The sequence below is a fragment of the Oryzias latipes genome, chromosome 21, assembly GCF_053564925.1.
Source record: "Oryzias latipes strain Hd-rR chromosome 21, Olatipes_Hd-rR_3.1".
Lineage (NCBI taxonomy): Eukaryota > Metazoa > Chordata > Actinopteri > Beloniformes > Adrianichthyidae > Oryzias > Oryzias latipes.
Window position 1 is genome coordinate 25,694,723 of NC_136257.1, and position 14,894 is coordinate 25,709,616.

The 14,894-nt window shown below is 38.5% G+C and overlaps 1 protein-coding gene across 1 annotated transcript in view; it reads right to left on the minus strand.

Moving 5' to 3' along the window:
* Positions 1–2,932: 2,932 nt before the first annotated feature.
* Positions 2,933–14,894, minus strand: part of hs6st3b (heparan sulfate 6-O-sulfotransferase 3b) — a 97,625-nt gene continuing 85,663 nt past the window's right edge. Inside the window, exon 3 of the mRNA XM_023951028.2 lies at positions 2,933–6,630. Coding sequence (XP_023806796.1) covers positions 5,862–6,630 — 769 coding nt within the window. The 3' untranslated portion in view covers positions 2,933–5,861. The remainder of the gene's footprint in view (positions 6,631–14,894) is intronic.

Here is a 14,894-nt window from a genome sequence, read left to right on the forward strand (position 1 = left end):
ACTAAAGATAAATCTGAAAACCAACAATTAATTTCAAATATAAATATAATTCTAAAATCCACCTTTTGAAAGTAAAGTTATATTTCCATGAGGTGAATTTTAAATTGTATTCAAACAGTATTTACGTATAATGTCCACTAGATGGCAGTCTTTTCAAAGGAATTTTGTCTTTGGTCTCAGGCGAACACATTTGTGTCATGTTGTGAGGTGTATTCTCCCTGGTGGTTTGAAAAGAGAAAACATAAAAACATTTACAATTGAATCAGATTCAGTGGAAATACTTTTAATGATTTAAACGCATCCATCCATCATGTTTCTGTGCTTGGTTGTCTGATTCTCCAACCCTTGCCAGTTATCATCAGGGAAAAGGGTTGTCCACTCTGGAGAGGTTTTAAATTCATCACAGGACCACACACAGAAAAGCAAGACTAACAGTAATGTACGCTCACAATTCTGTCAATTTGCAATCACTATAAGAAATGATTTGAGCCTTTATTTGGAAACTAGAAATGACAGTAAATCAAGGCAGCTGTGGGGAAAAATGCAGACATGGAAAAGACATTCTCAGGATTTAAATCAGGAACCTAACAGTTTTGATTGTATTGTGTTGAGTAGCAGCCCAATAGCACTAAAATATGTGATAGATCTATTTCACCATTTTGTATCAGTCCAAAAAATACTACAAGAATGGATGAATTTCTGGTACAGTTAACTACAAAACAAGCTTGTCATCAATTAAGATGTGATTTTACTATGTATTTGAATATTCTGGGGGAAGAACTAAAGAGAGCCATAGCTCTGGATTGTCTAATGTTAGTGTATGACAGCATGTGGCGTTGCTCCTCAGCACAGAAGTACAGAACTTTTTGAGAAGACACCGAAGCTCAGCAAGTATAGAGCCGCGTCCTTCAACTTAATCGCACTTTGTTCAAGTCATTACACACATCCTGTGGTGTAACACTGACACTAACACAATCCTACCATCTGGATGGGAAGGACTTGCCGCAGTCATTGGCGGAGATGCTGACTTGGCAATCCACACTGTACAACCTGAGGGTGAGCAGAGGCTTGAGCATGTTAGCAGAGACAAAGACAGCTGCAATCCACCGTGGGTTCTGTGTAATGTTATCACTTTGCAACAGTTCAGTCTCCATTTGAGAACCACGCACGCTTTCAGCTGACAATATTCTGCAATGCTGCAACCCATTCCTGTTTCCAAGGAATTGCAATAATACAGTTAAAAAGTGGCTACAGATCTCCTCTAGCTGCCTCCATTCTGACCTTTTCAAAATGAGAGAACAGCTGAGTCGCAACGTCTTTTTTGATCATGCTGCCGGTTGTATTAGAAAATGCCAGGTACACCGTTCAACTCTGCCTGCCTATACTATGTCTTACCCACAAATTAAGGTCACTGTTGCAGTCGCTTAACTTCTAAGTCTTTTGTTTTCCAGCATTTCTTCTGTGTCCGTTTCTTTCCACAAAGAACAAACATCCTTGGCTTTAACACTGATTTCAAGGTTTGTCCATCATCATCTCGTGATCTTGTATTTGCAGTTAATAACGTTTCTGTTTAATCTTTTAGCAGATGTTCCAGTTCTTCAATGGTCTTCTTCATCCACTGTCACCTCTTCTTTTACCATCATGTAGATTAGTCAAAAACCCTTTGATGTAATCCGTTGATTACATATATAGATTATTCATGTACAGCTAAAATCATTTGACCCTGTTGCAATTATTTGGATGGAACTAGATTATAATGATCAAAATTAATAAAAAATGAAATGTTTTGGCCTTTGAGTGCTGCATGGAGACAACCTCCATTGTAAGTAAATCTATGCCTTTAATGTATTTTTGAAAATATATGTATATTTCTAAAGCACTCTGGATGGAGGCTACCTCCCTTTTGTGTACTTGTGACAGGTGCAGTGACAATGAATTATATTCTATTCTATCTGCACAATGGAATTATAATAATTGAAGTTTTTTTTTTATTGTGTCTATTTGGGTTGCACTTTTATTTATTCACCACTAACTGCTTCATTTCTGTGAAAATCTGAGCAGTGATCTTACATTGAGTGAAAACCTTTTTGTTTTTGATCTTATGTTCAAGGTTAATTTGTTCACGCAATGACTTGACTTTATTTTACATTTTATGTTTTCGGAAGATTTAGAAAACGATGAAAAAGGAGCAACATGAAAGTAGCTTTATTTTTTGCACTGATGAATTAATTAATTAATGTAATGAGATAAGATTTATTTTTGCAATTAAAGCAAGAACTTGATAGTAATCTAAGACTTCCAATTTAACATGGATATTACAAAACTGGCAAAATTCTGCAATAATAGTTTGAATTAACAAAATTCTAAGGGAAAAAGTGAAAATGTGAGATTTCTTGGTTTCAGGTTTACTCTTATTGAACAAACTTACAACTCTTAAATTGAAATAAAGGTAAGAATTAGAGCGAAATTCTGAATTTAAATAAAAAAAAGTAAAAAAGCAAAAACAAAGTTGGAGTGATAAAAATTGCAATGTACTAACAAAACATAAAAAACTTAAAAAATTTTATAAATCTAATTTTTTTGCATTTTACAGGGAGACTATCTGAAAACATAAAAACACAACAGTGTAGTTTTTAATGGGTTTAACTTAATTAATTTGACTGTTAGTGATAAGAAACTTAAATTTAATTAATTTGTCTTTAAGGGGCACCACTTTTCTTAATGGGAGAAAAAATATGAATTTTGTCATAAACACTTGATGCTTTAAAGTTAATAAACAGGGGAAAAAATGATGATTTTCTGTAGCCATCTTTTTGTGTTATGTTTCTATTTGCCATCCGCATTGATCCATTTAGTTTCTCTGTCTACATGATGGCTTGATAGATTCTTGCATACCCACCCCTCATGATTGTAAAGACAGGACGCTTCATCATTTCATGGCCATTCAGTGCATTTATTTTTGTTGTGTTAAGCAGAACTTGCTTTTTTGGCCCCGGTTCTGACAAGAAAAATGGTAGAATAGATATAAGACAGCAAAATCCTTGTAAGTTTTTTAAATACAAGACGTCCAATATGTACACAGAATTTTTTTTACACACTCTCTTGAATTATACTTAACAAATGTCAGGCAAAGCCATACCTCAGCAGCAGTTAGAACAATTTAAATAGAGAAGATAAATCATAATCTTTGAGAGAAAAACATGGTACAGTTCATAAAAGTAAATCTCATAATTTAGTCAGGTAAAGTGTTTCTTTAAGTACACCACTCTATTGGTGGTAAGTCCTTTGTTTAATCACACTCCTTTTGAATTTTAAAGATAGATTTGTTCTTAATCCACTGAAAAAAAGATCTTACAACAAAATAAAGACATCATTACAAATGAAATAGAAAATGAAAACACAGCATCAGATGTTTACCATTAAAGGAGCCTTTTTACTGACAAAAAATAATCATAAAGTGCTTATGGAAACTAAAACTACCAATGAAAATGACATCAGGATCAGGAAAATGTTTCAAGAAAAAAAAAAGATGGAAAATACAATTAGGGGTTTCTGCCTCATGGTTAGATTAAGGAAATTAGTATTTTTATGTGAACTTCTGTCAGCGATGTGTTCAGAGCTTTGAAACATGGCAGAAATTTGACAGAAAGGCAGGAAAACCTTTGACAATTGAAAAGAAAAAGATTGTATTTGGACCGTTAATTGATTTTTTCCCCCCTAAAACTCAAAGTCAGTATTTAAAAGTGAGAGCAGAGATAAATATTCCTCATCGTGATGGCCCCTAAACCTCTTAAATCTGTATGACCAATGAACAATGATTGAGTTCATATTTTACAAGATTTCCAGCTGTTCTAGTGGAGAACGTAATGTTAAAAAGTTACCAATTATGGTTGGAACAACACAATGTTGTTTGTTTTTTAAATAAAAGAAAAATTATACTTTAGTAATTTGGAAAAAAAGTAAATGTTTAATTAATTAACGGTGCTAAATTGAATATTTTGAACTACTCTTTTCCACCCATATACATTTTTAGAGCAAAAAACTGATCTTTGTTACATTTTCCTGCAAGTTTTGGATACAAAAATAATCCCATTTAGATGCAGATAAAAAAAAATTAAATAAAAGTGCAACAACATGTCCTCCAACACCTTTCATTTTTGTCTGCCATCTATTCATTTATTCAAATACTTGACTAACTGAAAAGAAAAAAAAAACTCTATTGCGTCCTAACAGACAGATGTGTTGAACAACACGCTGATTTACAGACACAACGAAATGTGGTAACATTTTTACACCTGAGGTATTTCAGTCACAGAAAAAGTTTGAACAGAATTGTAAAAAGTGGATTCACACAAAGTGAACACATCATTTGATTTGCATGTGTCTTGAGTAAACATGAGGTAATAGACATTTAAGCAGCTCAGCTACTGATGTTTGTTCAGATAAAATCAGGTTTGCGGAAGGCTTCAATTCATAAAGCAGAGGGACGTTTCTGCCTTCTTAGGCGTCTCTTTGAGTCTGGACTGACTCTGGAGCAGTCTGCAGCTCCGTCAGCCCGTCGAACGTGGAAAAGAAACGGTCAGTGTGGCGCGGGGAACTGACTGCTGATCATCTCATTCGCAGTCAGGAAACGTAGCGGTCATGCTGACACACTTTGGCATCTGCACTCTTTGTCAATTAACTGCCATTCAGGGAAAGATTGATCGATTCTGATCAGAAATTACAGCATAATGGGAGCACCACATGCAAACAACATGATGCTTTGACTGAGAAAATATTGGGTACCCTGCTGGTTCATGTGCATATCACCGTACTGTTTTCATCAGAAGAAAACATCTTTCTGCTTCTTTCCCCTTCATGAAGAAAAAGCTGTCAAACCTGTGGAAATAGTGTTTGACTGTTTTAAATCAGTGCTGATAAAATGACAGGACCTATGGAACCCTTTAACATCAAGAAAATTCGGTGAAAAAAACAAGATTTTCCGACTGTTTTATGGAAATACTACTTTATTGTATATACTGTTGATGATTTAGTGTTGTCAAACTTGGAAACTTTCGTTCCACGCGTTCAGATTTCATGAAGCGTGTTCTCTGGAAATCTACCGTCTTATCGTGGTGTCAAACACTGTGATCTGTGAGAAACCCCTCTGAGATCTACACAAGGTGTGTTTTGATGTTGATACGTCAATGCTGCTGCTGCTGCAGCTGCTGCAATATTAAACTCTGACAGCAAACATCATATTTTGAAGTGTTGTCTTTTGAAGAGATGACAGAGTCCTTTATGAACCTGCAGCAGTGGAGGTCGGGTAAATTAAATATGTCTTTAAATAAATACACCTTGTTTTTATTAGCTTATGCTTCATTTTGCGTGCTGTTTCAGTCACAATCAAACTATCTTTCGAATTAGGTTGAACTGAAATCAGGTTTGAGTTTACACTTCCAGTTTGTGTTAAAAATGACATTCTAAAAATGATACGATACTCATGAGAGCCTGACAAAACAATATGACATAAGAACAGTCTGATCATTTCTGACTTCAACAACTTTCTGTAAAAACTCTACATTTATATGACCTTTTTTTTGTTTTTCTTTCACCTTAATATACCTTTTTTTTAGTTCAGTAAATAAAAAACAAGGCAAGAATAAAACATAGACAGCATTTAAAGATTTAAGACACCTAAGGGAACTCTGAGACAAACAGACTTGGCTTTTTTTTTTCTTCTTCAATGACGAGATAGCAGAGTACTTGAATCACACTGAAGCTGACAGATAGATGCAGGACACATATCGATGGTGTTACATAAAGAGAGTCAAAGCGTGTTGAACAAAATGTCTGTAAAACTCTCCTTCTTTGATCAGGTCTTACCAGCGAGCCACTTGGCTCGTGTAATCTTCAGTGGTGCTGGGTAAGTTCCTTTCCGGTTCCTTCTCAAAGTCTCCTCCCCCCGTCCCGCCTCGGTTTGCCCTCCCTTTGTGTTTTGGCGACCACGGCCAGCTCTGATCTTTTTGCTCCCGCAGCCAACGCCTCTCCTCACGTCTCTTCAACCGCACCTCCTGATGCTCCCTCTGTCGGGTGAACTGGAACCGCTGGAGGAACAGGTCCTTTGCATATTCATACAGCTGCACGTCCAGGAAGTTGAGGTCCTCGATGCGTTTGCGCACGAGCTCGCTGAGGTCCACGTTGGCAGCTCTTGTGCTGTTGATCTGCGTGAAGGCAGAGATGAACCGCAGGCTGAACGTCCGCTCGAACATGTACTGCGTCTTGCGCTGAAACTCAGTCAGGCCATAAAAAGCCATGTTCTTCAAGTTGCTCATGGCGCTGCTTAAAAGGATGTGGTTGCGCTGGCTCTCGTTCATAGAGGACAGGTTGTAGCAACCAACCAGACTCAAGTCAGCCAGCATGCGGACCTGACGGTTGCTGGCCAGGTTTGACGGGCAGTTCATGAACTCTGTCAGCGTGACACCGGACCAGTCATCGCCGCTGTAGCAGGTGGGCAGCTCATCCTGCGTGGGCGAGCGCCCGTCACACATGTGAAGGGCAGTCTTCCATGTGGCTCCTCTCTGGACGTGCTTCCACTCGCTCAGGTAGCGGGATACCGGGTCTCGCAGCATGGTGATGTAGTAGAAGTTCCTGCAGACAAAACAAACAAAGTCAGAGAGCTGTGAGGGCATCACCATCACAGAGGGCTGCCCTGCACTGTGCTGACAGATGGAGAGTTCAGTCACTGTATAAAACTTCAAGGTTGAACTAATTGGAAAACTGAACGTCTCCTTGATGAGATGAGTGTAAAATCCCACTCTAATTTAAATAGCTTTTTGTGTTTTTAACATGTTTTTGTGACATTTTACTCATGATGGAGGACATATAAGAAAATGAAGATGAAAAAATGCAATTTGAAAATATGCAGGGAGGGCCACAACCCCCACTTCCTTCTGATGCATCCACTAGTAGACAACTAGATCCATTAATGTGTTTGTTTTCCTCGTCGGGGCTGGCATCTGGCTCAAAACTGTACGGCTGGATAGTTCCGATATTGTTTGCCATTTTAGCTGCACCAGTATTGTTAGGTTGGGGATGTAAGCTTGCAGGAAACAGAGAGCTCTCAGCAATAGTCAGGTGAAGAGGGGGCGGGGTTGCTCCGCGTCAATTGATCCAATGGTCTGACCAAGAACTCAGAGGTGAATTTAAACAACTGCCGCTCTGCATAAAATATGTCCTAATTTTTTTAATTTTTTTTTTAATTTGGTTAAAGACGGCATAATCACAATTAAAAGACCACTGAGAATGTTTTTATGTTATACATAAAAGATAATTGGAGAAGGTCTTTAAGTAAATTCTTTGGTTTTAGAAAGGATTGATTTTGTCCAAATACTATGATAGTATAAAACACTATCCAGATGCAAAAAAAGTGCAAAAAAATAAAAACAAAACAAAATATTTTTTAGGATGAATGCTAATCTATAGGACACAAAAACAGAACTTTTGGTTTCATTTTCTTGCTTTTAGCATCAGAAAAACAATGAAATATATGGAGATTAGCTTAAACTTAAAGGATTATAGGACTGTGTTTATGCTGCAACAAATCGCAACATCATTTTATGCACAAATCAAGCAAACTGCATATTCGGAAGTCATAACTATGCAATAAGCAGCACCACTCTTCACTCTCAAGTTGCAACACAAGCAGTTGCCCTGCATATAAATGCTGACCTTCACTGATGGCATCTTTTTTGATCCAAAACAGAGTGGTCAGGTTTTTGTCAGGAACACTTGCCCCACAGTGAGGTTCTTTGTGTTTGTCATGTAAATATTTGAGAATGCAAACACCACTAGAGAGCAGCACGAGCAGCTGGAGAGCGCCACTCCCCGAGTCTAAAGCTGTCATCAGGAAAGCTTTGAGGAAGAATCTCAAAAAACTAAAAACTTTACAGCCTCCCGAGTTTGTTTGAAATGATACATGATGAAAACAGATGTGCAAAAATGCAAATGTGCAATACATTTTCTATGGCATCCCACCATCAACATTTTATTAAACAAAAAGAAAAAACAAGAACTCTTGAGGTATGAGAGTTAATGAAATAGATTATTTCTGCAATAAATGTCACTGATGAGATGTATTCCAGAAGGAACAACACAAGAAGATGTGATTAAAAAGAAAGCTGCAAGCAGCAGCTACATGCTGGGGTTGCTGGCTGGGGATACATCCTCATTAGACTGGGGGACGGACAGACAACTGTTGTTCGAGAGCACTCCACAGCCTAAAGGTCAGCTTTGCGAACCATCAGTGTCAAAATGCATCAGGATCAGCGGCTCTGCAGAACTGTCTTCAGCAGGCATTCCCTGAGTAATACAGATGGCGGTCCAAATGGAATGGGGCAGATGCCCACTGCTTTCTCTTTGTTGTTACTAATTTAAGCTTTACGTTGATTTCAGTTCTAAAAAAGGAAATAAATTTTATTTCAAAAAAAGTTTTACAGTTCTTGAATGAATGCTCGGTTTATTTTTGGAAAACAAACAAATGTTTGCCAAGATTTTGTACAACTTTTTTTTTTTTTTTTTTCACGGACACTTGCTCTGCAAAGCCTGGTTTATCGTGGATCAATAATGAATAGGAGGAATCTTTCAGCTCATTTTGTCCTGGAATACCCCTCACTAAAGAAGCACCAGCAGCATCACTTCACTGGAGCGCAACTTAAAACAAGGGCCATTTAACTGAGGAGGAATTTTAAAATATGGATAAAATGGAAGCTCCAGCAGAGCTGAGGAGTAAAGCTTAGGGGGGAAGACAGAGGGACATGTCATTGGGCTAAATGTCATTTAAAAAGATGCCAATAATGGATCTGTGAGGGGTCAATAAGTGTGAGTGTCAAATGTTTGACAGATGAAAAATTAAATGTAGCAAAGCGAAGTGTTTTAGAACAACAACTAACCTAAATATAAAGGGCGACAGTGGCTCAGGTGGTTGAGCGGGTCGTCCAATGATCGAAGGGTTGGCGGTTCGATCCCCGCTCCCACCAGCCAAAATGTCGTTGTGTCCTTGGGCAAGACACTTCACCCTCCTTGCCTCCAGTGTGGCTCCACTGGTGTGTGGATGTGTATGAATGATCCCGGTGATGGTCAGAGGGGCCGTAGGCGTGAAATGGCAGCCACGCCTCTGTCAGTCTGCCCCAGGGCAGCTGTGGCTACAACCATAGCTTACCATCACCAAGTATGAATGAGGAGTGAATGAATAATGGACACAATGTAAGCGCTTTGGGTGTCTTGAAAAGCGCAGATAAATCCAATCCATTATTATTTATTATTAAAATACTGCAGAAATAATGCAGAAAATCCATCCATTTATACTTCTTTCCTTGCCTTAGCATATCATCAAACCACTCATCCACAAATGTATCCATCAATCCATGCATCAAATCCTGTGGAGCAGGGTTGTGCAGCGTTAACGAAGTTGATCGATAAAGACCAAATAAGAGATTCCAAACATGTGCTGCATTTTTTTTGAGAGGAAGTGTATAGCACAACATTAAATTACTTTGTTTTTTTCTTTAAAAAAAACAACAATATACACTGACCAAAAATATAAACGCAACACTTTTGTTATTGCTCCCATTTTTTATGTTATGAACTCAAAGATGTGAAACATTTTCCACATACACAAAATAACCAGTTCTCTGAAATATTGTTCACAAATCTGTCTAAATCTGTGATAGTGAGCACTTCTCCTTTACCAAGACAATCCATCCCACTTCACAGGTGTGCCATATCAAGATGCTGATTAGACAGCATGATCATTGCACAGGTGTGCCTTAGACTGGCCACAAGAAAAGGCCACTCTGAAATCTTCAGTTTTGTTTTATTGAGGGGGTCAGGGGACTCAGACAACCAGTCAGTATCTGGTCTGACCACTATTTGCCTCATGAAGTGCAACACATCTCCTTCGCATAGAGTTGATCAGGTTGTCTATTGTGGCCTGTGGAATGTTGGTCCACTCTTCTTCAATGACTTTATGAAGTAACTGGATATCGGCAGGAACTGGAACACGTTGTCGTATACGCCGATCCAGAGCATCCCAAACATGCTCAATGGGTGACATGTCCGTTGAGAATGCTGGCCATGCAAGAACTGGGATGTTTTCAGCTTCCAAGAATTGTGTACAGATCCTTGCAACATGGGGCCGTACATTATCATGCTGCAACATGAGGTGATGTTGTTGGATGTACGGCACAACAATGGGCCCCGGGATCTCATCACGGTATCTCTGTGCATTTAAAATGCCATCACTGAAATGCACCTGTGTTCTTCGCCCATAACATATGCCTGCCCATACCATAACCCCACCACCACCATGGGCTACTCGATCCACAACATTGACATCAGAAAACCGCTCACCCACACGACGCCACACACGCTGTCTGCCATCTGCCCAGTGTACATCTGTGTACATCTGAACAGTGTAAACCGGGATTCATCCGTGAAGAGAACACCTCTCCAATGTGCCAGACGCCATCGCATGTGAGCATTTGCCCACTCAAGTCGGTTACGACGACGAACTGGAGTGAGGTCGAGACCTCGATGAGGACGATAAGCATGCAGATGAGCTTCCCTGAGACGGTTTCTGACAGTTTGTGCAGAAATTCTGTGGTTATGCAAACCGATTGTTTCAGCAGCTGTCCGAGTGGCTGGTCTCAGATGATCTTGGAGGTGGACATGTTGGATGTGGAGGTCTTGGACTGGTGTGGTTACACGTGGTCTGCGGTTGTGAGGCCGGTTGGATGTGCTGCCAAATTCTCGGAAACGCCTTTGGAGACGGCTTATGGTGGAGAAATGGACATTCAATTCCCTAGCAACAGCTCTGGTGGACATTCCTGCTATCAGCATGCCAATTGCACGCTCCCTCAAAACTTGCGACATCTGTGGCATTGTGCTGTGTGATACAACTGACCTTTTCATGTGGCCAGTCTAAGGCACACCTGTGCAATAATCATGCTGTCTAATCAGCATCTTGATATGGCACACCTGCGAGGTGGGATGGATTGTCTTGGCAAAGGAGAAGTGCTCACTATCACAGATTTAGACAGATTTGTGAACAATATTTCAGAGAACTGGTTATTTTGTGTATGTGAAAAATGTTTCACATCTAAAAAATGGGAGCAATAACAAAAGTGTTGCAAATTTCGGACAAAATTTAAAAGGATTTATCCTGTAGTGACAAGCAAACATATGTTTTCTTTGTAATTTTAATTGTCACTTTATAAAGTTATAATAAACAAATAATGAGTTATTTAACATTAAGGAGTAGTTACATTTATTTTTTTATTACATTTAGTTACACGTATAAGTTATATCTGGCCCCTTTGAGGACAGCCACTATGCTGATGTGGCCCTCAGTGAAAATGACTTTGACACCCCTGTCCTAAGAATACACATTTCAACTTTACAACCACCACGCTCAAATTGGTTGAAGAATCAAGTCATTGAAGCCTACAGGACAATGTCATCTGCAAAAGGAAAGTATGTTCTTTTTGGATGCAACAGTTGCAAACCCTTTGTTCTTGTCTGGAAATCAAGCCAGATAATGGGAACAAACTTTCATTTTGGTTACATTGTTGTATGTTAGGTAAACTCAAATGCCCTATCCAGCCTTGTTACACTGGTTATAAAGCACTAATTCATAAGCAATAACTATTTAACAAATAGCACCGCCCTTCACTCTCACCTAGAACATTTAAAGCATGTTTCAACAGCTGAGTTTTGAAATCAGATTTACTCCTCACTTGAGAATGCTGAGTACCAGAGAGTCCTGGCAAAATGGCCAATATACTCATATGTCCAATTCATTTCTTTAACTCTCCATTTTTTTTGTACGCAGTGTTGGTTCTGGAGTCTATGCCTCTTCTTAAATGTTTGATTTATGACAGGATTTGCTTCTGCAACTGCATCCTTCTCTTGATTGCTACACAATGACCCACAGGCTGGGGTGTCAGCCCAGCTTTTAAACGACTGACAGTCCTAGCATTTAACATGCAATACTGGCTTGGCTAAATAAAAGAAAAACCTGTGCCTCTCTTGCCATAAACGACACCATACATCCCCTAAACCCATCATTAAGACAGACAATTTACCTTGTTTTATTCTGTCTCTTCAAGATGTTTGACTTCTAATTACCTGTAATTAGTTCCACTGACACCAAATCAGCCCACTGCTTTCCCTTAATAGTAGGCTGCTAAAAGCAACACTGTACTTTCAGCCAGAGCTCATGATGTCTCAAAGAAGATAAAGAAAATACACACGTAAAATTTATCATGGTTGGCTCTTTAACACTCATCTGTAGCATACTTGATACATGCATTTCTGAGGGGCTGTTCTGATTAGTGTGATGAAAACTTTTCTCAAAAAACATTGTATGTAACTATGTTATATAACTTGGCCCATGTTTTTGCCTTGCAGTTCATCTTCATTCCACTAGAGGCAGCAGAAGGGCTTTTCCTGCTCATTTCGAAATGGCTGCTTCCGTACCATCTCAAAAACACTTTAAGCGGAAACATTTTTTTGAAACTTTATGGTGTCATCTTATGCTATTCATTAAATAACTACTTGCTGTTTTGAAAAAACAAACATAAAAATGTGTTAAAAATTAATTCTTCATTATACAGTTACACTATTTTAAAATTTCTGGGTCTAATGTTTTTCCAAAGACTGTCACAAGTATTCAAGACCTCAGTTCTGTTTCCATCCTGTGCGAATTCAGCAAGATTTATAAGCAGAAAACATAAAAAAACAGTTCCATAGAATAGAAAATAAAAAGCATAATTTCTTGCACAACTGTTACGTTTAATATTTTGACATTTTCATATTAATATGCGGATTTATTTTGCTCAGCCACAATAAATATATGCCAGTTATAATGAGAAGAGTCATAGCAACCTGTCAGAATATAATTTCCTGGAAAGAGTATTGCAGCAATGCTGGAGTCACTTTTAAACTAACTAAAATAAATTGCAATATTAGCATGCGTTTCTTCACACTGAAGCTATATATTAAATGGAGAAGAATGTATATAGGAGACACAGTATAAAAAAAGCACAGGAGTGAACTACTCCTGTAATTTATCACCTCTCTTGAGTCGAGCCCTTTTCTGGACTTTGTTTCTCCTCCATGTCTTTCAGACATTAGAGCTCCCTCTGGATCCATAACCTTTTCTTAAGGGTTGTCACATTAATCACGCTGCTGATTCCACTTGTCAGTCTACCTTTTATACAGTATGTGTTGTGTTTTTCACTTGATGGGCCTATGTCTTCACCACAAGAAGACACTACACTCTTCGTCCTTGGCTTCACAACTTCTTCTCCTGACATTCCTCATCTGTGCCGACGTTGAGAAAGGATAAAGGCAGCACACTGATCATCTCTTTTTCCCCAACAGATAATTTCAGCTTGATGTCATTTTTTAAGGATTTGGTGCAAAAAAATTTTTTTTCTGCTGAGAGAACATCAGTTTTATTGCAGCGGTCAAGGACAATGGTGTGTGTTTGGAAGAAAGCACCATGAGTGTGCTTTTCATCCATGCTGCCTCAAAGAGAGTTCAAGAAGAAGAAAGAAAAACGTGCAGCACTAGCAGACACATTTATTCTGCAATGGTAAATCTAATTTCAGAGAAACAGCAAGAGTTTTGACATTGTGGAAGAAATGTTTTCAAGTTTTAACCTCATCCAAAGTTCAAGATTGTATAATGGTTGCTTTTGTGCGGAGTGCAAAAATGATTGAAAATGTGCAGTAAAATACAATAACATTTGTATTGTTGAAATACTTTTTTTTTTTTTATCACAAGCTTAAAGGTATGTATCGTCCAAATTATGGTTGAAAATTTTTGCCTGGATAAAAAAAAAAAAAAAGATATGCTACTAAATCTAAAAATACACATGAAGGCCCAAGACCATAAAACCATTCATAAGCAGTTAGCAGAACCTACATTGTTTTTTCTCAATGTTATGGTGAGCAAATGGAGAGATTTTAAATTAGTGTAATGTGTTGAGACATCCCCTGCAGTAAACTGTAAATGAAAACTGGAGAGTTCCAAACAGGGAGTACCTGATTGGAACACCAAGGTGTCCCCCGGTTTTCCAAACAGGAAGTTGGCTCAAAGAAGTTCCATAGTTTTCTATTGAGAAATAAGCAGCCATTACTCAGTCATTATATTGGTCAGAATAATGGTTGTTGCTCTTCTACCTTTTTTTAACATGTTCTTGCAAACCCTAATTTTTTCATACTTTTTCTGTTGTGCAAGCTTTGGTAACCCTTGTGCTATCCTAGGCACTTTAACATTGGGAGTTGGGTCATCTAGACCCACTAGACAGTGCTCTGAACCTTTTTATTTAAATGATTTGTGAACCTTACTTGTGTCCATGGATTACATGAAATCTTTCCACATTTAGTTTAGTTTTAGTTTAGTTTAGTTTAGTTTATTTATCCACCTTTGTCATCAAATCAAATCAAACTTTATTTATAAATCACTTTTCATATAAAAATATAACACAAAGTGCTTTACATTAAAATACAAGATATAAAAACAAGCAAGCATTAATAAATAAATAAATAAATAAATAAATAAATAATAGGGCCCCCCTCCCCGTACCTAGCCCCCCACGCCTTTCACACCTCCCACTCTCTAACTGATGGGAAATGACAATGAAAAATAGGCTGTAAAACATATGCTGAGCACAAAAACATGATGCGGGAAACGCTAGTAATTGGAACCTCCCCCCCTGTGAACAGCCGCATAGACAGCCAAATGCAACATCACAGGCGGGGACCACTCCACCACAGCTAAGCGGTGATGCAGGTCCCCACCCAGAGCCGCAGTGGCTGAACAGTGGCTGAACAGGCTGATCATGGTAG